This window comes from Myxocyprinus asiaticus, chromosome 8, assembly GCF_019703515.2.
Source record: "Myxocyprinus asiaticus isolate MX2 ecotype Aquarium Trade chromosome 8, UBuf_Myxa_2, whole genome shotgun sequence".
In the NCBI taxonomy this organism is placed as follows: domain Eukaryota; kingdom Metazoa; phylum Chordata; class Actinopteri; order Cypriniformes; family Catostomidae; genus Myxocyprinus; species Myxocyprinus asiaticus.
The window spans coordinates 54404465-54431359 of record NC_059351.1 but is presented as its reverse complement, the minus strand read 5'-3'; the positions used below and the strand labels follow the sequence as shown (position 1 = coordinate 54431359).

Sequence of the window (26895 nt, the reverse complement as noted above, 5' to 3'; positions counted from 1 at the left end):
AAATCTCTCAGCTGAAGAAAGAGGTGGCGTTACTGGAGGCAAAGCTGAGGGAAAGAGGAGATCCACTGAACGGAGAGGTTTGTACAGCTGTTAAATATATCAAGAGTCCAGATGAGTCAGTACAGTGATTGTGTTGTGTTTGTCAGGAGCTGGAGAAGGTTTCCTGTCAATCTTCAGTGTGTGTGACTGATGGGACCTCCACAGAATGTCAGGATTCAGTGTGGAGCGTCAGAGATCAGAGATCTGAACAGAGATCCAGAGACACACAGGACTCAGAGCTCAGCCTCACTTTACTCTGTTATACTGACACTCAGGAGAGTGTGTGTGACAGTAATCAGGGTGATCAAACCTCCACAGAGTCTCTGGCTTCTGTCTGTAACGCTGGAGAACAGCAGATGCTGCAGATACCATTGAAGATGTGTTCAGTGAAGCTGCTGGACTGCAGGAACCTGATGGAGATGAGAGGAGAAACCACAGCAGAGGAACAACATGATGATCACGATGAAGATGATGATGATGATGAGGAGGATTTCATTCCTTCAGGTATGTTTGCTCACGTCAGTTTAATTTTACATTCCTCAAAAAGTATTTGGACACTTTGTCAAACGTTAGTGGAACATGTTGATAGTGAATGTGTTGAACTTCACCAGTGGAGTCTTCATACATTCACTAAAATCACCAGTTTATATAAACCACTGAAATAAATGTTACATTAGTTCTTCAAGAAGCTCTAGCATCATTTGTGTGCTGATGCGACTTGGTTTGATATATCTAACATCATGCAAACAGAATTGTATTGTTTTAGCTCCAGAGAAATGTGCACTACAGTCACATGAAACACAGCTGCGTGTCAGATGAGAAGCATATTTAGAACGTGATATGAATGTTATTGAATTTGCTTTGGAAGCTTTTTTCTTTGATTCTCTCAGTCTCACGTGAAGCCACTCCGCTTTTCCTCCATATCTCTGACAGAATGTGTACCTGCGTACGTGTTACGTGAATAGAATGACGTGCACGTTTCTGTATTGTGTAACCCTGATAGAGACGGTAGTCCAAAATGTATAACGGATGTCAAATTTCTTCTGGTTTATTGTGTCTACCGGTATATAGCCCACCCCATTCCCTTCCCCATCCCAAGAGTTTCTTCTTGCTCTCCAACCACACCCCAACACCCTTATTTTCTGCCACATTGTACATAGTTTGTATGAATACTTAATTTCATGATCTTTTCAGATGCAAACAGTGGTTCATGTTCAGATGAAGAAACGGTTTCTACATCACAAGAGCGTCTAACAGCATCTGACAAAAGAACATCAAAGGGACATTTAGCGAGACATGAGAGAAAACGCACAGAGCAGAAACTCTACACCTGCAGGACATGTGGAAGCAGCTTTTCTACCTTAAAAGAGAGGAACCGTCATTCAGAAGTGCACAGAGTAAAGAAGCAGTTCCACTGTGAGCAGTGTGGGAAGGTTTTCTTTACTACTCGTTCTAATATGAATGCTCACATAAAGACACACAGTGATAAAAAGGAGTTCCACTGCAGTGAGTGTGACAAGTGTTTCAGAACTAAAGGAAATCTTGTTGCTCATAAGAGAATACATACGGGGGAGAAACCGTACAAGTGTCCTCACTGTGAGAAGAGATTTAGCCGAAAACCCCATCTGAAAAAACATATCCGTGTGCACACCAATGAGAGACCGTATCAGTGCAGTGAATGTGGGAAAACATTTACACGAATAGATTATCTAAAGTCACATCAGAAAATACACTCTGAGGAGAAACACTATCAATGCTCACACTGTGATAAAAGTTTCCATCATAAATCTCAGCTAATAATCCATGAGAGAATGCACACTGGAGAGAAACCTTACCTCTGCTCTCACTGTGGAAAGACATTTTCTGGTCCAGGTCATCTCCAGTTTCATCTGAGAGTGCACACGGGAGAAAAGCCTTATAACTGTAGCGTTTGTGGGAAGAGTTTCAGTAAACATTATAACTTAAAAAAGCACCAGAGGACACATACTGGAGAAAGACCTTACAAATGCACTCAGTGTGACAAAACATTTGCCTACCAAGATGTTCTGAAAACCCATCAGAGAGTGCATACAGGAGAGAAACCTTACAGCTGCTCTATCTGCGGGGAGAGATTCACTTATTTAGGATGTTTTAATACTCATCAGAAGAAACATGGTAAAAATCATTAAGATAATTCACCTGAAAGATTCTCTCATCATTTACTCACCCTCATGCCATCCCAGATGTGTATGACTTTCTTCGGCAGAACACAGATGAAGATTTTTAGAAGAATATCTCAGCTCTGTAGATCCATACAATGCAAGTGAATGGGTGACAAAATTGAAGCTACAAAAATCACAAAGGCAGCATAAAAGTAATCCATACAACTCCAGTGTTATAATCCATGTGTTCTGAAGTGAAATGATAGGTGTGGGTGAGAAACATTTATTTTGAAGTCATTTTTTTAATCATAAATTCTCCTCCCTGCTCAGTAGGGGGCGATATGCATGAAGAAATGTGAATCACCAAAAACAGAAGAAGGAGAAAGTGAAAATGAAGTGGAGATAGTAAAAAAAAAAAAAAAAAAAGACAAACATTGGACTGTTTCTCACCCACACCTATCATATGCCTTCTGAAGACAATGATTAAACCACCAAAGTCGTCTGGAGTACCTTTATGTTGTCCTTATGTGGATTTCAGAGCTTCAAAATGTTGGCACCCCTTGACTTGCATTGTATGGACCTACAGAGCTGCAATCTTCTAAAACTCTTCTTTGGTGTTCTGCAGAAGAAAGTCATTCACATCTAGGATGGCATAAAGGTAAGTAAATTATGAATTTTCATTTTTGGGTGAACTATCCCTTTAAGTATTTCCTACCTAATTCTGCTTTTAATTACACAATTCTGCTCTTAATTGCTATCAAATCACACTTTTCTCTTTTCAGGTGATCGGCCTCGATTCTGATTCACAGTTGCCATTGTTTTCAATCTCAAAAGTGTGTAACAATTTTTATTAAAAAAAACATCAGATAAAAATGCTTTGCAAATGTCACTCTTCATTCCAGCCAATGTATGAATAATATCGATTCTTGTGATGAGGACTGGAAAGTTTGCCTTCATGTGATGATGATCGTCGCCACTAGAGGGTGATGTTCATGTAAACGCTGATGTTTCTTTTTGATAAATCACTCATCTGTTAAAAGGATTATTCTCATGTCAGGTAAAGCACATAAGAGCTGTACATGATACAGTTAGTACGCTTATTGTAAAATTTCAAGTTCTCATTCTAATGATTGGCAAATATAAATTTATAAATTCTAAAGCTGTATTGCTATATCGTTGAGCTGAATGTATATCTACTGTAATCTGAATATTCAAACATGTTAGCCTACAGTTTTAAATAATCACTGATAACTCATACTAAATCTCAGGACCTTATCTGTTAAATTAATCCAGGGTTGCTGCAGAGTTTTTACAATATAATTTAAGACTTTTTATGACCTTTTTCAAGACCTGAACAAATAAAATTATTACTGTATCCCCATACCAAAACAAACCCACACAATCTGAAAATAAATCCTGTATCACAGACTCTTACTTAAACAGGCAGGGGCACACATTCAGCATGGCCTAAACATTACATATCACCATTATATAAATAAATACAAATTAGAGGTCGACCAATATTGGATTTTGGTGATATGATAATGTGTTGAAAGGAAATTAATCTGCCAATAGCTTTTAAAATTGGTAGCCTATATTAAGTGTTCTTAGTCTTCCTGTGAAGGGGAGGGTCAGACAGAGGCTACAAGAGTCCAAATTGAATTAAATTCCAGATGCAGTTTTTAACCAGGGGGAAATATTCACAGCGTGGAACTTTTAACTTTAAAGGCTGAAATACACCAGGGACTCTTATTTTGAAATGTTTGCGCAAGCTATTTAAACGGATCAGAATCAGAATGAGCTTTATTGCCAAGTATGCTTAAACATACAGAGAATTTGACTTGGTGACAGAAGCTTCCAGTGCACAAACAATACAACAACAATACAGAAATCATAAAAAATAGAATAAAGAATACAAATTAAGTGAATAGAATATAAAGTTTAAATAAAAATACACAATAAGACAAAAATATACTTATACAGAGTGCAAGGTAATGTGTAGAAGAGGTAGGATATGTTAAGTATATATAAATAGACTAAGCTGTATATTGCACATTCATTATTGCTCAATGGGGCAGATTTAACTGTTCATGATAATTTAATTAATTATAATTATATTTATTTATCACATGTTATACATTTACACATATACAGTGAAATTCTTTTTTTTTCACATATCCCAGCCAAGCTGGGGTCAGAGTGCAGGGTCAGCCATGATATGGCACCCCTGGAGCAGATAGGGTCAAGGGCCCAACAGTGGCATCTTGGTGGTGCTGGGGCTTGAACCCCTGACCTTCTGATCAATAACCCAGAGCCTTAACCACTTAACCACCACTGCCCCATGAGATGGATAGCCTGAGGGAAAAACCTGTTCCTGTGCCTGACGGTTCTGGTGCTTACTGCTCTGTAGCGCCAGCCAGAAGGCAACATATCAAAAAGGTAATGGGCAGGGTGAGTGGGGTCCAGAGTGATTTTTCCAGCCCTTTTCCTCACTCTGGAAGTGTATAGTTCTTGAAGGTGGGGAAGGGGAGAACCAATAATCCGCTTGGCAGTCTGAACTGCCCTTTGTAGTCTTCTGATGTCTGATTTCATAGCTGAACCAAACCAGACAGATATTGACGTGCAGAGGACAGACTCAATGACTGCTGAGTAGAACTGTATCAGCAGCGCCTGTGGCAGGTTGAATTTCCTGAGCTGGCGAAGGAAGTACAACCTCTGATGGGCCTTTTTCACAATGGAGTCAATGTGGGTGTCCCATTTCAGGTCCTGTGAGATGGTAGTGCCCAGGAACCTGAATGACTCCACTGCTGCCACAGTGCTGTTTAGAATGGTGAGGGGGGTCAGCGTTGGGGTGTTCCTCCTAAAGTCCACAATCATCTCCACCGTTTTGAGTATGTTGAGCTCAAGGTTGTTATGACTGCACCAGGCAGCTGTTCAACCTCCCTTTGGTATGCAAACTCATCAGCATCTTGGATGAGGCCGATGACAGTGGTGTCGTCTGCAAACTTCAGGAGCTTGACAGAGGGGTCCTTGGCGATGCAGTCATTGGTGTAGAGGGAAAAGAGTAGTGGGGAGAGCACACATCCCTGGGGGGCACCAGTGCGGATCGTACAGGTGCTGGAAGTGAGTTTCCCCATTCTCACTAACTGCTGCCCATCCGTCAGAAAGCTGGTGATCCTCTGACAGACAGACGTGGGAACAGAGTTGGTGTAATTTTGTCCGGAGAATAGCTGGGATAATGGTGTTGAAAGCCAAACTGAAGTCCACAAAAAAGATCCTTGCATATGTCTCTGGTCTGTCCAGATGTTGCAGGATATGATACAATCCAATGTTGACTGCATCATCCACAGACCTGTTTGCTTGATAAGCAAATTGAAGGGGATCAAGAAAGGGTCCAGTGATGTCCTTCAGATGGGCCAACACCAGTCTCTCAAATGACTTCATGACTACAAACATCAAAGCGACGGGTCTGTAATCATTAAGTCCTTTGATCTTGGGTTTCTTTGGGACGGGGATGATGGAGCGTTTGAAGCAGCAGGGAACTTCACACTGCTCCACTGATCTGTTGAAGATCTATGTGAAGATGGGGGCCAGTTGGTCAGCACAGGCTTTTAAACAGATGGGTGAAATGCCATCGGGGCCTTACGCTTTCTTTGTCTTCTGTTTCCGGAAGACCTGGCACACATCCTCTTCAAAGATCCTAAGTGCAGGTTGAGTAGCAGGAGAGGGGAGGAGGGTGGTTGTAGGAGGTGTAAATGTTTGTGTGAAGTGAAGGTCAGAGCGGATGTGGGGTGTAAGTCGTGTGTGAGCAGACATGGGTGACACACGTCATCGGATGGAGCTGAACATGAAGTAAACAAAGAAGAAAGACCATCATTTCCGGGAGTACAGTAGGGAAAGCACATACACAGTAAACTATGCCCATTTATAAATGGCAGTGTATATTATCGACTGTCCCTTTCCTCTGCGTATATGTGCTTGTACATTGGGGTTATTCTGGTGTTTTACGTAAAAGAGAAAACCCCACTATTGCAGCGCAATTCTGCTGCAGGTCGCCACGGAAAGTTAAGGAAACAAACACAGCAATAGGAATATATGTAAATAAACTGTGGAATATATGTAAATAAAGTGAAGCAAACAGAGTAAAATAGCAAAGTCTCAGATGCCGTGTTTGTTATTTACACAAGCGTTGCAGGGATATTATGTTGCTATGGAGAACGCTACTTTCTCACCAAGCCGCATGTATACACGAGTTAAGAGTACAGCACTTATACAGTACATGTAAACAGTAACGCAGTTTTCTCTCAATAAGCCGTGTTCTCGCAATACGATTCTTTCTGGTGTCCATGTTAACGCACTCACTGATGCAGGGTCGTTAGCTGAAAACGTGTTTTTCAGCTTCTCAGGGTAGTTTATCTTAGCCACTCTAATCTCCTTTGTCAGTGTGTTTTTGGCCTGATTGAAATATTATGTACACACTTACAATAATCTACAACGTATAACAAAATGAACAATTAATAATAAACATTGTCATATTTCATCATCATCAACAGATGATCATTAGTAATCGCTTGTCATCAATTTCTGATATGGCCTAATGATTGTGAAGTGCACCAGCTGGAAACACTCACAAGCCCCCATGTGCTGGGAGAAAATACAACAGTGCCACAATTTCACTCTGAAGGATGCAGCATATGCATTTATTTAATGAGATCCTCCTGCTGAATCTAGTGTTGATTGTGTTGTGTCTCCAGTCCAGCAGGAGTCGGTATGAAGCTCTTTAGTCCGCCGGTAAACTCACTAAACAAAGAAAGAAGAACTCACAGTTTGTTTAGATGTTCAGCTGCTGCGTCTTTCATACATTTATGTCACTTATCTGTTTCTATTCTTGATGATTTCCTCTCTTTCATGACAGCAAACCAAACGTTTTCTCTTTGTTTTGACAAGAGCTTTAAATATCCTGTTTCAGGAGTCTTATTGAGTTTGTGTTGAGCTGCTGAAGATGAGCGTCAGAGATCAGAGATCCAGAGACACACAGGACTCAGAGCTCAGCCTCACTTTACTCTGTTATACTGACACTCAGGAGAGTGTGTGTGACAGTAATCAGGGTGATCAAACCTCCACAGAGTCTCTGGCTTCTGTCTGTAACGCTGGAGAACAGCAGATGCTGCAGATACCATTGAAGATGTGTTCAGTGAAGCTGCTGGACTGCAGGAACCTGATGGAGATGAGAGGAGAAACCACAGCAGAGGAACAACATGATGATCACGATGAAGATGATGATGATGATGAGGAGGATTTCATTCTTTCAGGTATGTTTGCTCACGTCAGTTTAATTTTACATTCCTCAAAAAGTATTTGGACACTTTGTCAAACGTTAGTGGAACATGTTGATAGTGAATGTGTTGAACTTCACCAGTGGAGTCTTCATACATTCACTAAAATCACCAGTTTATATAAACCACTGAAATAAATGTTACATTAGTTCTTCAAGAAGCTCTAGCATCATTTGTGTGCTGATGCGACTTGGTTTGATATTTTGTATCTAATGCAACAACATTCATTTTTAAGTGTCCAGATAATTTTTGGGGCCACTGTATGTCGTCAGAAGCTCTCTGGTTCTGTTCTTGTTCAATTAATTTTGTCTTGCTCACTGACCACACCCCCACACCCCTATTTTTAGCCACATTATAGTTTGTACAACCCCTACAGGGCCTGAAATTCATTTCTGAATATGGGGGTAGAATTCCCATTTTTACCTTTTACAAAGGGAATGTTTCTTTCTAGCCTTATAAAATGACTCTGTCATCCTTTTATGTCAAATATTTTAAACAGTTCGATTTTAAAATGGCATGTTTCAATAATTACAAAATTGCATCTATTTTTCATTCACATATTTCCATTTATTTTGGCTATTAAATTAACATTGCGTACAAAACTAAAGAGGAGATGACAGCATATCTCCTGATTTGGAATGAGGAGCTTAAAAAAAAACTTAGCAGTTCCTTCGTGCCAACTGAATAATACAATGCAAAAATAAACATTTAACAATTAGTCAGAGATATGATTCATACACTAAATTAGTCATTAATGTTCTGTAAAATAACTATTGTGTCATTAATAATGTTTTATTTTACATCAAGGCTATTCAACACATCCAGACATTATTTTTGTTAATATTATTATTAACTACATTGTAGCATTTGGCCATTTTAGAGCTGGAACACAACACTGAACTCATGCGGAGTGTGAGGAGCGGAGTGCCCATCTGTACGTGTTTATGCCTCGAGAATCCGCCACTGACAACGGACGGCATGAAACAAATAATGTTCAGTGAAAATTCAAATAAAGATCGCAATGTATGTATTTGGAATTATATCAGATTGCACGGGAATTTTTGTCGCCCAGAGCCTCCGTTCATTTCCGACCCTGGATGGCACACTAGAGAGATGAGAGATGTAACAGGTGTTTAAGTGTTCATGCAGCTGGCACTCAAAGCATTTTTGATATTTCTGCCTTTCTTACAAATATGCTGTATTATGACTAATGAGGGAGTGCCAAGATATTAAAAGGCGGCAAAACTGTAAATCGCGCCAACGTCTCGCGCTTGCAATGTTAACGGGAACGATTTTGTTTTATCGTGTGGCATTCTAACGGAGACGCAGTATAACACATTTGCATGTCAAAAGAACAGGTATAGAAAGGTTTATACATTTGTAACATTTTAAGTTCAGTAACTAAGCGACAAAGTGCTCCCTCATTGCACGTGCTTACAGTAAACTCAACAAGCGCTCAACACGCTGCTGACAGCTGCACGTGAGAGAGATATGGAGCGGATTTACTCGCACAGCTTCTGGAATTACGGTTTGATACAAAAACAAGATTATTGATTTGATTTGTTCATCTGTATCTATTGGTTTGCTTATTGGCAGCTGCACTGTAAAGTGAATAAAATAGTGCAGGAATTTAATTTAATCATTCAGGAATTATTAAAGTTGTGTGCAATACCCACAGTCCCGCACCGAAATTCAGGCCCTTATTCCAAAAAAGTCTGGACAATATGGAAAATAATAATGAAAACAAAAAGAGTGATTTGTAAATTCTATTCTCCCTGTGCTATATTGAAAACCCTACAACTACACATTGTTTGTTTTATCTTGTTAATTTAATTGTTTTTTTAAATATACACTCATTTCAAATCAGATGATTGCAACACACTCCAAAAAAGTTGGGACAGTCGAGTGTTTATCACTGTGAAACATCACCATTTCTTCTAAGAAGAAACTTAAGCATTTGGGCACTGAAGACACAAGTTTGTTAAATTTAGCAAGCAAAATTTCCCCCCATTCATCCATTATGCAGGTTTTCAGCTGGGTCTTCATTGCCATATTTTGCGCTTCATAATGCGCCACACATTCTCAATTGGAGATGGTCAGGACTGCTGGCAGGCCAGTCTAGTACCCGCACTCTTTGCTTACACAGCCATGCACTTGTAATCCGGGCAGTATGATGTTTGAAGTTGTCCTGCTGGAAAATGCAGGGACATCCCTGGAAAAGACGGTGCTGGATGACAGTATGCGTTGCTCCAAAATTTTTACATATCTGTCTGCATTCATGGTGCCCTCGCAGATGTGCAAGTTACCCATGCCATGGGCACTGTCACACCCCCATACCATGACAGACACTGGCTTTTGGACCTGACACCAATAACAGCTTGGATGGTCCTTTTACTCTTTGGAACAGAGAACACGACGACTTTTTTTTATTTTTTTTTATTTTTTTTTTACTACTTGAAATATTGACTCGTCGGACCACAAAACATGATTCCACTGTTATACTTTAATCTCAGACGAGACCGAGCCCAGAGAAGTTGGCAGCGCTTCTGGACAGTGTTGATGTATGGCTTTTCCTTTACATAGTAAAGTCTTAACTTACATCTGTGGAAGTAGCGGTGAGTGATGTTGACTAACAAAGGTTTACTAAAGTAATCCCAAGTGCATGTCATGATATCCATTACAGATGAATGATGTTTTTAAGACAGCGACATCTGAGGGATCAGAGATCACGTGCATTCAGAAGTGGTTTTTGTCTTACCCTTTATACACTGAGATTTGACCAGATTCCTTGAATCTTTTAACTATATTGTGCACTGTAGAGTGTGAAATGCACACAGTCTTTCCAATTTGTCTTTGTAGAAGTCTTCGCTCTAATTCATCCCAAAGGTGCTCTATCGGGTTGAGGTCAGGACTCTGTGCAGGCCAGTCAAGTTCTTCCACACCAAACTCGCTCATCCATGTCTTTATGGACCTTGCTTTGTGCACTGGTGTGCAGTCATGTTGGAACAGGAAGGGGCCATCCCCAAACTGTTCCCACAAAGTTGGGAGCATGGAATTGTCCAAAATCTCTTGGTATGCTGAAGCATTCAGAGTTCCTTTCACTGGAACTAAGGGGCCAAGCCCAGCTCCTGAAAAACAACCCCACACCATAATCCCCCTCCACCAAACTTCACAGTTGGCACAATACAGTCAGACAAGTACCGTTCTCCTGGCAACCGCCAAACCCAGACTCGTCCATCAGATTGCCAGATGGAGAAGCGTGATTCGTCACTCCAGAGAACGCGTCTCCACTGCTCTAGAGTCCAGTGGCGGCGTGCTTTACACCACTGCATCCGACGTGTTGCATTGCACTTGGTGATGTATGGCTTGGATGCAGCTGCTCGGCCATGGAAACCCATTCCATGAAGCTCTCTACGCACTGTTCTTGAGCTAATCTGAAGGCCACATGAATTTTGGAGGTCTGTAGCGATTGACTCTGCAGAAAGTTGGCGACCTCTACGCACTATGCGCCTCAGCATCCGCTGACCCCGCTCTGTCATTTTACGTGGCCTACCACTTCGTGGCTGAGTTGCTGTCATTCCCAATCGCTTCCACTTTGTTATAATACCACTGACAGTTGACTGTGGAATATTTAGTAGCGAGGAAATTTCACGACTGGACTTGTTGCACAGGTGGCATCCTATCACAGTACCACGCTGGAATTCACTGAGCTCCTGAGAGCGGCCCATTCTTTCACAAATGTTTGTAGAAGCAGTCTGCATGCCTAGGTGCTTCATTTTATACACCTGTGGCCATGGAAGTGATTGGAACACCTGAATTCAATTATTTGGATGGGTGAGCGAATACTTTTGGCAATATAGTGTATTGCAGGCATCAGTTTCAGAGAAAAAAAAATGTATGCTTTTTGTATTCAAAAAGCAATACTGTTGATTAGGAAAATCATGAAGTTCCATGTTACATTGTATACTGTTTTGTTTGAATACAAGTTAAAGTACATTTACAAATCACTCCTTTTTTAATTGCCATTCTGTCCCAATTTTTATGGGACTGGGTTGTATTATGATGACTAACTTATTACTTACTGTCATATTCTTTGTAGATGCAAACATTGGTTCATGTTCAGATGGAGAAACGACTTCTACATCAAAAGAGTGTCTGTCAGCACAGAGTCTTTCCTGCATCACCTGTGAGAAGACATTCAGCTCAAAGGGACATTTAGCGAGACATGAGAGAAAACACACAGAACAGAAAATCTACAAATGTAAGACATGTGGGAGCAGCTTTTCTACCATAAAAGAAAGGAAACGTCACTCAGAAATGCACAGACCAAAGAAGGAGTACCACTGTGAGCAGTGCGGGAAGGTTTTCTCAGCTGGTTATATACGAAATGCTCACAGGAAGACACACAGTGATGAAAAGCCTTTTCAATGCAGCGAGTGTGACAAGTGTTTCAGAATTAAAGGAAATCTTGTTATTCATGAGAGGACACACACGGGGGAGAAACCGTACAAGTGTCCTCACTGTGAGAAGAGATTCAACCACAAGCCCCATCTGACAAAGCATGTCCGTGTGCACACCAATGAGAGACCGTATCAGTGCAGTGAATGTGGGAAAACATTTACACGACTAGATCATCTAAAGTCACATCAGAAAATACACTCTGAGGAGAAACACTATCAATGCTCGCACTGTGATAAAAGTTTCCATCATAAATCTCAGCTAATAATCCATGAGAGAATGCACACTGGAGAGAAACCTTACCTCTGCTCTCACTGTGGAATGAGGTTTTATACTTCAGGTAAGTTGAGCATTCATCAGAGAGTGCACACGGGAGAAAAGCCTTATAACTGTAGCGATTGTGGAAAGAGTTTTAATCAACAAGGTAACTTACTGATGCACCAGAGAACACATACTGGAGAAAGACCTTACAAATGCACAGTGTGACAAATCGTTTGCCCAACCAGATGTCCTGAAAACCCACGAGGGAGTGCATACAGGAGAGAAACCTTGCAGCTGCTCCATCTGCGGGGAGAGATTTGCTTTAGGAAGTTTTCAGACTCACAAGAAGAAACATTCTACAGATCAAACTGCCCTGCAATCATCGTAGCATCATTTCATGGCTCAAAGTGTGAAAAAGCTTTGTTCAGACTAGTGCTGGACAATAAATTGAATATTCATTACATTTTCATAAAAAAAACCAAAAAAAAAACCGCAATATCCTGAATACCGCAATGATTTTAATGCGCTTTTTATTTTCCCACTGTGGGTCCTTTTCTTAAAGAGTGTGTCATTAGACTAATTTCACGATCCTTCAGGGCTGTACAATTAGAAAAAAAAACGAGCATTAAACTGAATTTAATAATAAAATTGACTGGATCTCACAATCATAATTTTTGTATTATAATAATATTCAATGGGGTTCCAAAAAAGTAGTTTTTGGACACCCTGTTCATTCACAGAAACGTTTTAGTTAAAATAGGCTAAATTTAAGATAAATGTTACTGTTAAGCCAAATAATGTCCGAGTAAAGTCTTCGTCGGGGTCCTGATCACCCTGTCGGGTTTATTTTGCGATAACAACCTGCTAACTGTACTGTACATTATCCCTTACTTAATCTACTTTGTTGAAATGATGGCTTCTCTGATAAGAAAATTTTCAAAACACTTTCATGCCATTTCAGAGCAAATACATTATTTTTTGAGCTCTATAGTGTGAGCTTTTACTGAGGTTCACGGAAATGCATACAGCATAGCCGGGTCTAATCAAGAGACAACTCCAATAACTGTGGACGCAAGCTATAGACCCATGAGACACCTGAAGAAGAGAAGCAAATCCCTTAGAGATTAGTTTCATTTTACAACAATCTAATCGCAGAACATTCCATGAGACTCCTTATACACAGACATCCCACATACACCGATGAGCCAAAACATTGACTAACTGCCTAATATGATGTGGGTCCTCCACGTGCCACCAAAACAGCACTGACCTGCCAAGGCATGGACTCTACAAGACCCCTGAAGGTGTCCTGTGGTATCTGGCACCAAGACATTAGCTGCAGATCCTTTAAGTCCTGTAAGTTGTGAGGTGGAGCCGCCGTGGATCGGACTTGTTGGTCCAGCACATCCCACGGATGCTCAATTGGATTGAGATCTGGGGAATTTGGAGGCCAGGGCAACACCTTGAACTCTTCATCATGTTCCTCAAACCATTCCTGAACAATGTGTGCAGTGTGGTAGAGCGCATTATCCTGCTGAAAGAGGCCACTGCCATCAGGGAATACCATTGCCATGAAGGGGTGTACCTGGTCTGCAACCATGTTTAGGTCGGTGGCACGTGTCAAATTGACGTCCACATGAATGTCTGGACCCAGGTTTTCCCAGCAGAACATTGCCCAGAGCATCACACTTCCTCCACCGGCTTGTCGTCTTCCCACAGTGCATCCTGGTGCCCACCACTTCCCCAGGTAAATGACGTACACGGCCGTCCACATAATGTAAAAGAAATCCAGGCCAGGGTTACACGGCTACGCAGCCCCATATGCAGCAGGGTGCGATGTACTGTGTGTTGTGACACATTCCTCCCGTAACCATCATTACAATTTTCTGTAACTTGTGCCACAGTAGACCTTCTGTCGGTTAGGACCAGACGGGATAGCCTTCGTTGCCCTCACGCATCGATGAGCCTTGGGTGCCCAACACCCTGTTCCGGTTTGTCCCTCCTTGGACCACTGTCGGTAGGTACTCACCACTGCTGACTGGGAGCACGTTTCAGAGATGCTCTGACCCAGTCATCTGACCATAACAATTTGGTTCTTGTCAAAGTCACTCAGGTCTTTATTCCTGCCCATTTCTCCTGCATTCAACACGTTGACTATGAGAACTGATTGTTCGCTTACCATCTAATCTACCCAGACCTTGACATGTGGCATTGTTAGGAGATGATCAACGTTATTCGCTTCAACTGTGAGTGGTCATAATATTTTGGCTCATCAGTGTGTGTGCTTAGAATAACAGTAGACTTTGTATATTGAGGGAAACAGACAGAAGAACAAGAACATTATTCATTCGAAGACAGCTGTGGGGCTTCAGCACACAGTTTTTGTTCCAGAAGCTCCTATCAGTTCCTGTCCACCCCACCGCCTGCCCAGAGTCCGGGACACAGCCCTGATAGCACACGTACATCACCTAGACCAAGGGCGTAGTAGCCAGGGGGGACGTGGGGAACACGTCCCGTGCACTCTTTGAAAAAGGTTATTCGGGCCCCCTCACTTTTCCAAGCTAAACCCATACCGAGTCCAAATGGTGGATTTGTATGCAGTATTCTTTGTGTTTTGTTACTTTGGCCAAATCGCAGGTGAGTTTCATGAGCCAAAACAACCCTTACGTAATAGGCCGTCAGTCAGACAGTCTAATCAGTGCGGCTCTGTTCATTTCTACAAAGTTGCTTTCAACAATGCTCATTTATCCATGTTTTTTTATCAGCATTGATGTTGATCTAAATTAATAATCTAGAGATGAGGAACACACAAACAAGAGTTATTTATCGGCACATCGTTCATGATTGGCAGCATTACGTGAAATGCACTGCAGGAAAAAAGGACAATCCTTTTAAGCACACATTGTAAGTGGAGTTTATATATTTCAGATTTAGTTTGTATAGTGTTAAATATGTAAAGCATATTTTAATAGCTCCTGTTTTTACTATGTTGGTGTGTAGTTGACAGATTGTAGGAAAAAAGATAGATCTGCTGTGTTCCTAGAACACATGCATTTTACTGAAGTGAACAGATATGTAGATGCTTTTTTTATACATGAAAATGTATGGACATTATTGAAACTCATAATTATTATAAGACTATTATTGTTATCTTTTGATGAAAGTAATGTTCAGCAGCTCACAAACTGTAGGGAAATTATAGATTTGCTTTGTTCTTATAATGCTTGAAACCGCTACTAAAATCTCTTTTTAGGACTGTAGACATACACATTTTAAAGGAATAACATTTTCTTTTGACTCATTTCACACATGACACTTATTTGCCACCAAATGGTCACTGAATCATTAAATGGATCTGAATGAACTTTGGTGAAATTAGTCAAAACACTCGAGCCTCTTGGATACATTTAAATCCCACAATGCACAAGCACGGAGTAAAAAATAATGTCATTATTGTAATTGATTAAATAATTTATTCAGGACCAGCTTGTGCTCAGTCTTTTATTGTCATGTGTGAAACAGATGCAAGTGCTCCACAAGATGCCCTTTAACTTAATTTGCAATACTTGAATCTTTAAAATACTTTAAAAATATATAATACTTGTATAGTAATATATACTGTAGTATATAAATACTGCACTGTAAGTGCCGAGTCTGTGCGAGCTGTGTCCCCCCCACTTTTAAAATGACTGCTACGCCCCTGACCTAAACGTCTATTTGATGTGTGTTTACATCTGGAACGTTGTTTGTTCATCTGTGATACATCTATAAGACGTTTCCTCTCGGATGTTAATAAGACATTCAGCAGATGTCTTTGAGACGTTTATGAATGTGTGTTAATCTGATCGTTTTAAGATGTTTAGCAGATTGTAATGGTTTCCAGATGAAAAGATGTAAAACAGACATCTTGGAGATGTATGTGTGCTATCTGGGAGGTGGTCTTCTGAGGGAAAAGGGAAACACAGGTGATTGTTGTAGACTGTCCCGTAACACTGCTCCAACTGATATAAACTGTGAGATGGAGAGTCATTTGGAGCGAAAAGAAACGGCTCCTATTTCTTAGTTATTTGTTTGAGAATTGGACAACATTTACAATATTTTTTAATGTATTTTTTTCATAGCCAGCGGATGTTTTATTTTGATGATGTTATGCATTATACACGCTTTCATCACAGCGATGTAACCCGACTGGACAATAGAAGTGACTTTGAGAGTCCTATATTTGTCACGGCGATGTGGCGAACAGGTTCCAATGACCAAAATACATTTTAATATGCGCACATCATTAGTATATAAATCATTACATTTTATAAGTGTAGTTGAATGTTTTAAAAACCACCTTCCCAGCAAAAACAAAACAAACAAAAAAAGTTGGTTCCCTTAATGTTCTGGAAGTGTTAGGTTTTGTTTCACAGGAAAGAGCATTAAGGTGTTCTTTATGGAAACAGAATGTTTGTTAGGTTGTGCATGATGGTTCCCCTAACGTTTCCTTTACCTCTTAATTTCCATATCCCTTCTACAACCATGCTGCAACCTCGAAATATATGAATTATTCTTAATCACAAGATGTTTCTGAGATCCTCCTGCTGAATCTAGTGTTGATTGTGTTGTGTCTCCAGTCCAGCAGGAGTCGGTATGAAGCTCTTTAGTCCGCCGGTAAACTCACTAAACAAAGAAAGAAGAACTCACAGTTTGTTTAGATGTTCAGCTGCTGCGTCTTTCATACATTTATGTCACTTATCTGTTTCTATTCTTGATGATTTCCTCTCTTTCATGACAGCAAACCAAAGGTTTTCTCTTTGTTTTGACAAGAGCTTTAAATATCCTGTTTCAGGAGTCTTATTGAGTTTTTGTGTTGAGATGTTGAAGATGAGTTTGCAGGTGGATTTGATGTGCTGTAAATCAGTAGGAACTGATCTGTCCATGCTGGATATTGATGATTTGATGACAGAAATCTCTCAGCTGAAGAAAGAGGTGGCGTTACTGGAGGCAAAGCTGAGGGAAAGAGGAGATCCACTGAACGGAGAGGTTTGTACAGGTTCTTTACCTAAATCTCTGTCAAATTAAACATTTTTAATTTCCTAAACATTCCCGGAACATTCACACTTAATAGAGGACTATATTAATACTTATAAGACTTGCGCACTGTACTTCAGTACTAGACATTTAAATGCAGATATAAATAACCAGTGACGTCAACAAATGATTTTTGATGCTCAAAGGTTTTAGGGAAATGTGTGTGTGTATTCCACTACAGATTACATGCTGCAAAATGTAATTTGTAACATATTCTGATAGTTTACTTGCAGTCATGTAATCTAAATACTTTGGATTACTTCTTCAGCACTGGCAGGTTTTGCACTTTTTTTTCATTATTAATATTAATATTATAAAGAAGTGAAATATGTGTACAAAACAAAATCTGCTAGTACGGTAACAAAGCAAAAAACACAATATGATTTTTGTTTTTCATATTAAATCATTTTCTGAAAAAGCCTAAATATCTCATGTAGTGTAGCTTCTCAAATAAATAAATTAAGGATTTATTAGGTTAGAAATTTTGACAGGAAAACAATACAAAAATTCTAATTTAGAGTAAAAGCTAGAAAAAGTATTTAAGCTTACCATAAAGTGAAATGTTCATCTTCTGATCGTATGTGGATTCTTGCCACTAGATGCACTATATTGCCAAAAGTATTCGCTCACCCATCCAAATAATTGAATTCAGGTGTTCCAATCACTTCCATGGCCACAGGTGTATAAAATGAAGCACCTAGGCATGCAGACTGCTTCTACAAACATTTGTGAAAGAATGGGCCGCTCTCAGGAGCTCAGTGAATTCCAGCGTGGTACTGTGATAGGATGCCACCTGTGCAACAAGTCCAGTCGTGAAATTTCCTCGCTACTAAATATTCCACAGTCAACTGTCAGTGGTATTATAACAAAGTGGAAGTGATTGGGAATGACAGCAACTCAGCCACGAAGTGGTAGGCCACGTAAAATGACAGAGCGGGGTCAGCGGATGCTGAGGCGCATAGTGCACAGAGGTCGCCAACTTTCTGCAGAGTCAATGGCTACAGACCTCCAAAGTTCATGTGGCCTTCAGATTAGCTCAAGAACAGTGTGTAGAGAGCTTCATGGAATGAGTTTCCATGGCCGAGCAGCTGCATCCAAGCCATACATCACCAAGTGCAATGCAAAGCGTCGGATGCAGTGGTGTAAAGCACGCCGCCACTGGACTCTAGAGCAGAGGAGACGCGTTCTCTGGAGTGACGAATCACGCTTCTCCATCTGGCAATCTGATGGACGAGTCTGGGTTTGGCGGTTGCCAGGAGAATGGTACTTGTCTGACTGCATTGTGCCAACTGTGAAGTTTGGTGGAGGGGGGATTATGGTGTGGGGCTGTTTTTCAGGAGCTGGGCTTGGCCCCTTAGTTCCAGTGAAAGGAACTCTGAATGCTTCAGCATACCAAGAGATTTTGGACAATTCCATGCTCCCAACTTTGTGGGAACAGTTTGGGGATGGCCCCTTCCTGTTCCAACATGACTGCGCACCAGTGCACAAAGCAAGGTCCATAAAGACATGGATGAGTGAGTTTGGTGTGGAAGAACTTGACTGGCCTGCACAGAGTCCTGACCTCAACCCGATAGAGCACCTTTGGGATGAATTAGAGCGAAGACTGCGAGCCAGGCCTTCTCGTCCAACATCAGTGTCTGACCTCACAAATGCGCTTCTGGAAGAATGGTCAAAAATTCCCATAAACACACTCCTAAACCTTGTGGAAAGCCTTCCCAGAAGAGTTGAAGCTGTTATAGCTGCAAAGGGTGGGCCGACGTCATATTAAACCCTATGGATTAAGAATGGGATGTCACTTAAGTTCATATGCGTCTAAAGGCAGATGAGCGAATACTTTTGGCAATATAGTGTAGCTCGTGCATCAGATCCCTGTCCTCTCTGAACAACTATTGAAAAATGAAGCTAGTATGAACCAAAATTATATTATAAAGCATGTGACTCAGCAGTGACGTGCACAGACCTTAGCAGGGACAGGGGCGGAAGGATGAAAATGGGCACTGATTTTTTTTTTATTATTATTTTTGAATGAGTAGTAATTATAAATACTTAACTAATTTCTTTGCTTTTTGAGTATATAACCATTTTCTTGTATATACAGTGCCTTGCAAAATATTCAGACCCCTGACCAAATATCTCATATTACTGAATTACAAATGGTACACTGAAGTTTCAATCTGATTGATATTTTATTTTAAAACACTGGAACTCAAAATCAAATATTGTTAGGTGACATTGGTTTTATGTTGGGAAATATTTAAAAATAAAAAACTGAAAAACCTGCTTGCATAAGTATTCAACCCCTGTGCCGTGGAAGCTGCCAGGTTACACCGATTAAAGAAATTGCCCTTACGAAGACACAATTACTTTACCATTGGAAGCCACCTTTGAATCATTAAAGTTGCAATCACATTTTCTGGATAAAAACCCATTGTTGAAGGATCATTGGTCAGGTTGTGAATCTGAAGGAAAATGAAGACCAAAGAGCATTCCACAGAAGTTAGAGATGAAGTAATAAAAATGCATAGATTAGGGAAAGGGTACACAATAATATCCAAATGTTTGGATTTCCCAGTGAGCATAGTTGGATCAATAATCAGAAAGTGGAAGCTGAACCACACCACCCAGGCACTGCCAAGAAAAGGCCATCCCTCAAAACTCAGCTCTCTAACAAAAGGAGACTTGTGAGAGAAGCCACAGAGAGGCCAACAATCACCTTTGAAGGAGCTACAGAGTTCAGTGGCTGGGAGTGGAATAATGATGGACCAGTCAACCATATCAAGACCTGGCCTGTATGGGAGGGTGGCAAGAAAGAAGCTGTTACTCAAAAAGTACCATCTGAAAGCATGTCTGGAGTTTGCCAGAAAGCATGTGAGTGACCCAGCTGCGATGTGGGAGAAGGTTTTGTGGTCAGATGAGACCGAGATAGAGCTTTTTGGCCAAAACTCAAAGCGCTATGTGTGGTGCAAACCTAACACTATGCCTCAAGACATCCCTACAGTGAAGTATGGTGGTGGCATCATGATGTGGGGATGCTTCTCATCAGCAGGGACTGGGCATCTTGTTAGAATTGAAGGAAGAATGGATGGTCCTACAGTGGCCCAGTCAAAGTCCTGATCAATACTATTGAGAATCTGTGGCACTATTTGAAAATTGCAGTCCACAAGCATCACCCAACCAACCTGAACAACCTGGAGCAAACCTGCAGAGAAGAATGGGCCAAAATCACTTCGTCACAGTGTGCAAAGCTGGTACATATGTACCCCAAAAGACTTAAAGCAGTTATTGCTGCAAAAGGTGGCGTGACCAAATATTAATGTGTGGGGGTTGAATACTTAACTTGCGAGCAAGATATTTCAGTTTTTTTTTTAATACAAATATTTCCCAACAAAAAAACAATGTCACCTTACAATAACTGATTTTGAGTTCCAGTGTTTTAAAATATCAAACAATGAAATTTCATTGCACCATTTGTAATTTAGTTATATGGCATAATTAGTCAGGGGTCTGAATACATTTGCAAGGCCCTGTATATACTGTACATAATTCTTCCTTTATCACAACTATCACAATAGAAGCCTATTCTGTTATATTTCTCACAAAACGCACCATGGTATTAGACTCGTTTATTTATTTATTTTCAGACATGGCCTGTGATAACCCCATGTTTATGACATGTGTCATAGTGAAACCATGGTATTTCATGGGCACCTTTAGACTTGCGCCCCTGCTGCCCCCGTACTGTGGACGTCAGTGTAACTTAGAACAGTTTCCACAGAAAAGAAGCACTCACATTATTGTGTTGTGTTTGTCAGGAGCTGGAGAAGGTTTCCTGTCAATCTTCAGTGTGTGTGACTGATGGGACCTCCACAGAATGTCAGGATTCAGTGTGGAGCGTCAGAGATCAGAGATCTGAACAGAGATCCAGAGACACACAGGACTCAGCGCTCAGTTTCACTTTACTCTGTTATACTGACACTCAGGAGAGTGTGTGTGACAGTAATCAGGGTGATCAAACCTCCACAGAGTCTCTGGCTTCTGTCTGTAACGCTGGAGAGCAGCAGATGCTGCAGATACCATTGAAGATGTGTTCAGTGAAGCTGCTGGACTGCAGGAACCTGATGGAGATGAGAGGAGAAACCACAGCAGAGGAACAACATGATGATCACGATGAAGATGATGATGATGTTATTCAACATGACAGTCATGATGATGAGGATTTCATTCCTTCAGGTATGTTTATGTCAGTTTAATTTTACATCCCTCAATAAGTATTTTGGCACTTTCTCGTTGTCAAATGTTAGTGGAACATGTTGATAGTGAATGTGCTGAACTCCACCTTTGGTTCCTCTGCTGGGACACCTGTTAGCCCTTTTCCACTGAAATGGTGATGGTTCTCGTGCCGAGCCTGTGCTCAACTGGTTCATGGCCGGGGCAATCTGGAGCAAATCGTAAACCGGCCATGCTTTTCCACTGACATGAGAACCGAACCATGATGTTACGGGCTACATGGTAGTTTCATTTGACTACCTCACCTTTCCACACACAAACATGGTGCGTCAGGGTGTTTGTTTACAGCTTTTACTCTTGTTTTTGAGGACATATTAAAACATATGGAGTAATGCAATCTAACATTATTACATTGCTCAACAAGATTGCCAGAGATGACATCTGCGCTAAAGACAACAGGTAATTACATTATTTTGCAATGGTTTAACTTGCTAAGTTCTGTAAACTGTAACAGTAGAATCATTATTAACATTTGTGTAGTAGTATATTTGGATTTTTGCCATATAATGCCATAGTGTATACATATATGAGCATATATTAGTATGTTTATGTCTTGATTGAGAATCCCACCAGTTTACTTAACAGATAGCAGTGATCTTCTTAACTTAGTGAGTAGCTGGTCAAAATCCACTTAAAACTATGCACAAAATAAGATGTCAACAGTGTCAGGAAAGCTAACAAAGTTGGCAAATGTAATAACTTACCAAGTCAGCCACAGAGGACACTGGCAATTCTGTGTTTATCTCAAGCGTCACTGGCTTAATTCAATGACCCGGTTAGTTAGCTTGCTGTTTGGTGTCCAACTCCAAGACATTGTTGCTCCATCCACTGCCCTTTTTGTTTGGGTCCTTCTTACGGTCCTTGTACTCCCTTAAGTGTTTTTCAGTTTGTTTCCAATTTGGTCAGTTGTCCAATTGAAGCCGGCGTGCATCATTTTGTGCTGTATCTTCTCGTAGACGGGTTGTTCCTTTGCAATCTCTGTAGTTCAACTCTGTTCTCTGTAAAGACCATATTGCAAGTAGTGCTCAATTCGTCCGTGTTTCCTGAACACTTTTGATGTTTGACTATTTTGTGGGGTTTTGTTGTTGTAAAGTGAAGTAGTACTCCTTGCTGCAGATGGTAGCTACTGTTGTTTGGAAATCTTTACCTGGTGAAGAAACTTTATCCCGCCTTCTGCCTCAAAGTAATCTGTTCCTGCGTAAAGACAAGTAAGCTTTTGGTGGTGGCACAAAACCAGATTTTTCGGCCCAGAATGGCCTTTTCTGTGGTGGACACATGCAGAACAGTTCGAGAATTCGCACTGGCTCAGGAACCTGCCCCGAACCATGTCATTGGAAAAGGTCTATTTGTGAACTTGAGGGGAATTGACTTCATACTTCCACTAAAAATCACTAAGACACCAGTTGATTAAAAGTCATTGAATAAATGTCATGTCAGTTCTGAGAAAAGCTCTAGCATCATTTGTTTGCTGATGTGACTTAGTTTGCTATTTGTATTTAATGCAACAACATTCAGACATTTAAGTGTCCAAATACTTTTTTGTGGTCAAAAGCTCTGTTCAATCTTTCTTAGATTCCCTCTTCTTTCCCAAGAGTTTTGTCTTCCTCTCCAACCACACCCCAACACTCTGATTTCTACCACATTAGCCAATAAAAAGTTTTTATGGTAACAGTTGGTATGATTACTTTCACGTTCCTTTCAGATGCAAACAGTGGTTCATGTTCAGATGGAGAAATGGCTTCTACATCAAAAGAGTGTCTGAAAGCACAGAGTCTTTCATGCATCACCTGTGAGAAGAAATTCAGCTCAAAGGGACGCTTAACAAGACATGAGAGAAAACACACACAGCAGAAATTCTTCAAATGCAGGACATGTGGAAGCAGCTTTTCTACCTTCAAAGAGAAGAACCTTCATGTAAAAATGCACAGAGGAAAGAAGCAGTTACACTGTGAGCAGTGTGGGAAGGTTTTCTTTACCCTTTCTAATATGAATGCTCACATGAAGACACACAGTGCTGAAAAGCCTTTTCAATGCAGCGAGTGTGACAAGTGTTTCAGAACGAAAGGAAATCTTATTGCTCATGAGAGAATACACACTGGAGAAAAACCGTACAAGTGTCCTCACTGTGAGAAGAGATTCAACCACAAGCCCCATCTGAAAAAACATATCCGTGTGCACACCAAAGAGAGGCCGTATCAGTGCAGTGAATGTGGGAAAACCTTTGCAGAGTCAGGTACTCTTAAGTCACACCAAAAAATACACTCTGATCAGAAACTCTATCAATGCTCACACTGTGATAAACGTTTCCATGAGAAAGCTAATCTGATAGTCCATGAGAGAATGCACTCTGGAGAGAAACCTTACCTCTGCTCTCACTGTGGAAAGAGCTTTTATGCTCAGGGTCATTTGAGCATTCATCAGAGAGTACACACAGGAGAAAAGCCTTATCATTGCACCGTTTGTGGGATGAATTTCTGCCAACACTATAACTTTGTAAAGCACCAGAGGACACATACTGGAGAAAGACCATACAAATGCACTCAGTGTGACAAAACGTTTGCTCGACCAGATGTCCTAAAAACCCATCAGAGAGTGCATACAGGAGAGAAACCTTACAGCTGCTCTATCTGCGGGGAGAGATTCGCTTATTTAGGAAGTTTTAATACTCATCAAAAGAAACATGCTAAAGAACAAACTGTCCTGGAATCATCATAGTGTCATTTTTGTATAAAATTGAAATAAAATTTATTTCAAAAAAGTCTGTTGCAGATGGATGGTTTTGAACAACACCTTTTTATATGAACAGTAAATGTAACAGTAAGTAGACCATTTGGATGTCATTTGATACATTCAAGAAAATGCAAGCATCAAACTACCATTCGTATAATGTGAATTAAACCATGTATTATGCAGCAGTTCCTAATAAAGCTACTGGGCAAATGGATTGTAACTGGAATTTTTTTCTGTCTTTCTAAACCACCCTAAATCAACACCTTTGCTAGGTGGTAAAGGGCTACCAATAGCTTTCACAGCTCAAACAGCAAATTGAACAGCTGCAGTTTCAGCTGGAGCAACAATATCCCTAATCTCAGTCCCCTCCACCTGTCATCCATCCAAGACAGTACCAATGTACCAACAAGTCTATTCCTGCACAGCACAGCCAGCCACATACACGGTCTGAAAAAAAGAAGATCCAGGCCTGTACCAGCTCCATGCTTCAGGTATTATGGGGAGCCTCAGCATGAGGACAACCTTCCATAGGCCAGCAGCCATATCACCCTGTAGCTCTAGACTGGGATAGATCTTATTAATCAATTTTCTATTTTTCTTTTTACTATAAGGTGCAAGTAACGTGTGTAATCCGAGGGTCTGATTTATAATGCAATTTGCAGTGACCATTCATTTGGCCTGGCTCCAAGAGAATATTCATTTATATTGTACTGCATTTATTTCTGTTATATTTATTACATCATTAATCAACTATTCTATAACCATTTGATTCTGTTTTAATTCAGTCCATTTTAATTCAATCATTATTAATTGTATGAGAGATTTTAGCTTCTTCATGTGATTTTCATGTACTGACCTTGTCTTGACTGTTTCTGTATGTGTGTGTGTGTGTGTGCTTGAAGATTAGCAGGCACATCTCACAAGTTTTGTGTGTCCTTGGTCATGCCCTAGTTAGGGAAGTAGAAGACACAGCTGTTGTTTTGCAGATCAGTTCTCTTCTCATCTTCATTTTTGTATGAAGATTTGGGGCCTGCTTGAACTTTAATAAAAGCAACTCTTTTTAAGCCCTTCATCCTCTGCCTCCTGTTGTCTTCCTTTTGGCTTAAGAGAGAAACATCACTCTGATCTAACATTTTTGGCGTCACAAACAGGATAGAAGATGGTGAACTGAGAGAATCTGGGCAGAACTCTCACTGAAAGACTGCGTAATTTTCTGGAAGCCCTAAATCCTTAGGGTGCTGAGGAGCTGGATTCGCTGAATGGTCTACGGCCTACGACGCATAACGTGTGTGAGTTGATGACAGTATTACCTAGTTTCATCTCTATCGAAATGAGTAAAAAGGGGACAGAGACGCCAGAGGCATCAGACCCGGGGATGAAGGGACCTAATCTCTCCTTAGAGGAGATACAAACATTGTGTAGAGCCAATACAAAAAGCCATGAGTTTAAAAGTTGAGCAAAAAATGTTGGTTGATATAACATCTTATAAAAATGTAGGCAAAAGGTCCAGAAATTAAACAAACATACAAGAAGAGTCCAAAAGGGGTTTTTAATAAGAAAACTCAGTTTAAGCAACCACGTAAGCCTTTATATCCTGTGTCCGAGCTAAAACAAATGATGAGCATAGGGTATAATGATAATAAATGTATAACGATGTAAACTAAAAACGGCTATGGCCAAACTTTTAGCAGATCATACCACCTCAGAAAATGAGAAGGACGGATGGAATGCTCTGAGTAAGTATTTTAGGGATTTGAGAAAGAGGAAAGTTGATTGGTCAAAGATTACTGTGATAGATCAAGGTAAAGGGAACCCCAGTAAAGTAGTAGACAATCCAAATATTATGCGCAATGCAGCTAGACACAGTGATGACTATAACCAACAATTTGCATCAGAAGAATCTGAGCTATCAGAAGAACAAAAGAGGATGGTGTTAGCTGCTGTCACTCACAGAGTCAAATTAGAGCTGCTGGTCCTCCATACCCTGGAGAGACTGAACGTAGAGCTGATGACTTTTACATAAAAGCAAGGGTGAATGATGCATATGATATTGAATTTTTGGTAGACACAAGAGCACAATTGACAGCAATACCTCGAAAATTAGTACCAGATTTGCCACTAACTAGTTAGGTGTTGAATGCAGGTGGAGCTACAGATGGAAGTATAACATTACAGGGCTTGAAAATATGGTGCTGGGTCCGCATGAAATACATACCAATGTGTGGGTAGGGGATGTATTACAACCGCTGTTAGGTATAGATGTGTTATGTGAATTGCATGGAGAACTATTGCTGTCAGGTGATCACATGTGGTGGCAATGGCCATTGAGGCTGAGCTCGACGGGGAGTCTGGGCGAATTAGCTACTGAGATGAAAGATCACCCTATTTTGGCAGAAAAAAATTACTGTGGTCATCTCAGCATGCCACCTGTTACATTCACAGGCATATAACCGCCCTGCACGCGACAATATCCAATTGACAAACAGACAGAAGATCAGATTATTCAGGTGGTAAATGACCTTACTAAACAAGGTAATCTAAAAGAAACCACCTCTCCCTGTAATTCC

General features: G+C 40.6%; 1 protein-coding gene across 1 annotated transcript in view; it reads left to right on the top strand.

The window, feature by feature from the left end:
- LOC127444820 (gastrula zinc finger protein xFG20-1-like) overlaps nt 1–25400 on the top strand; it is a 40111-nt gene extending 14711 nt beyond the window's left edge. Inside the window, exons 3-7 of the mRNA XM_051704361.1 lie at nt 147–543; nt 11616–12454; nt 16841–17263; nt 21124–21541; nt 23301–25400. Of these exons, the coding sequence (XP_051560321.1) occupies nt 147–543; nt 11616–12454; nt 16841–17263; nt 21124–21541; nt 23301–24313 (3090 nt within the window). The 3' untranslated portion in view covers nt 24314–25400. The remainder of the gene's footprint in view (nt 1–146; nt 544–11615; nt 12455–16840; nt 17264–21123; nt 21542–23300) is intronic.
- The last annotated feature ends 1495 nt before the right edge of the window (nt 25401–26895 follow it).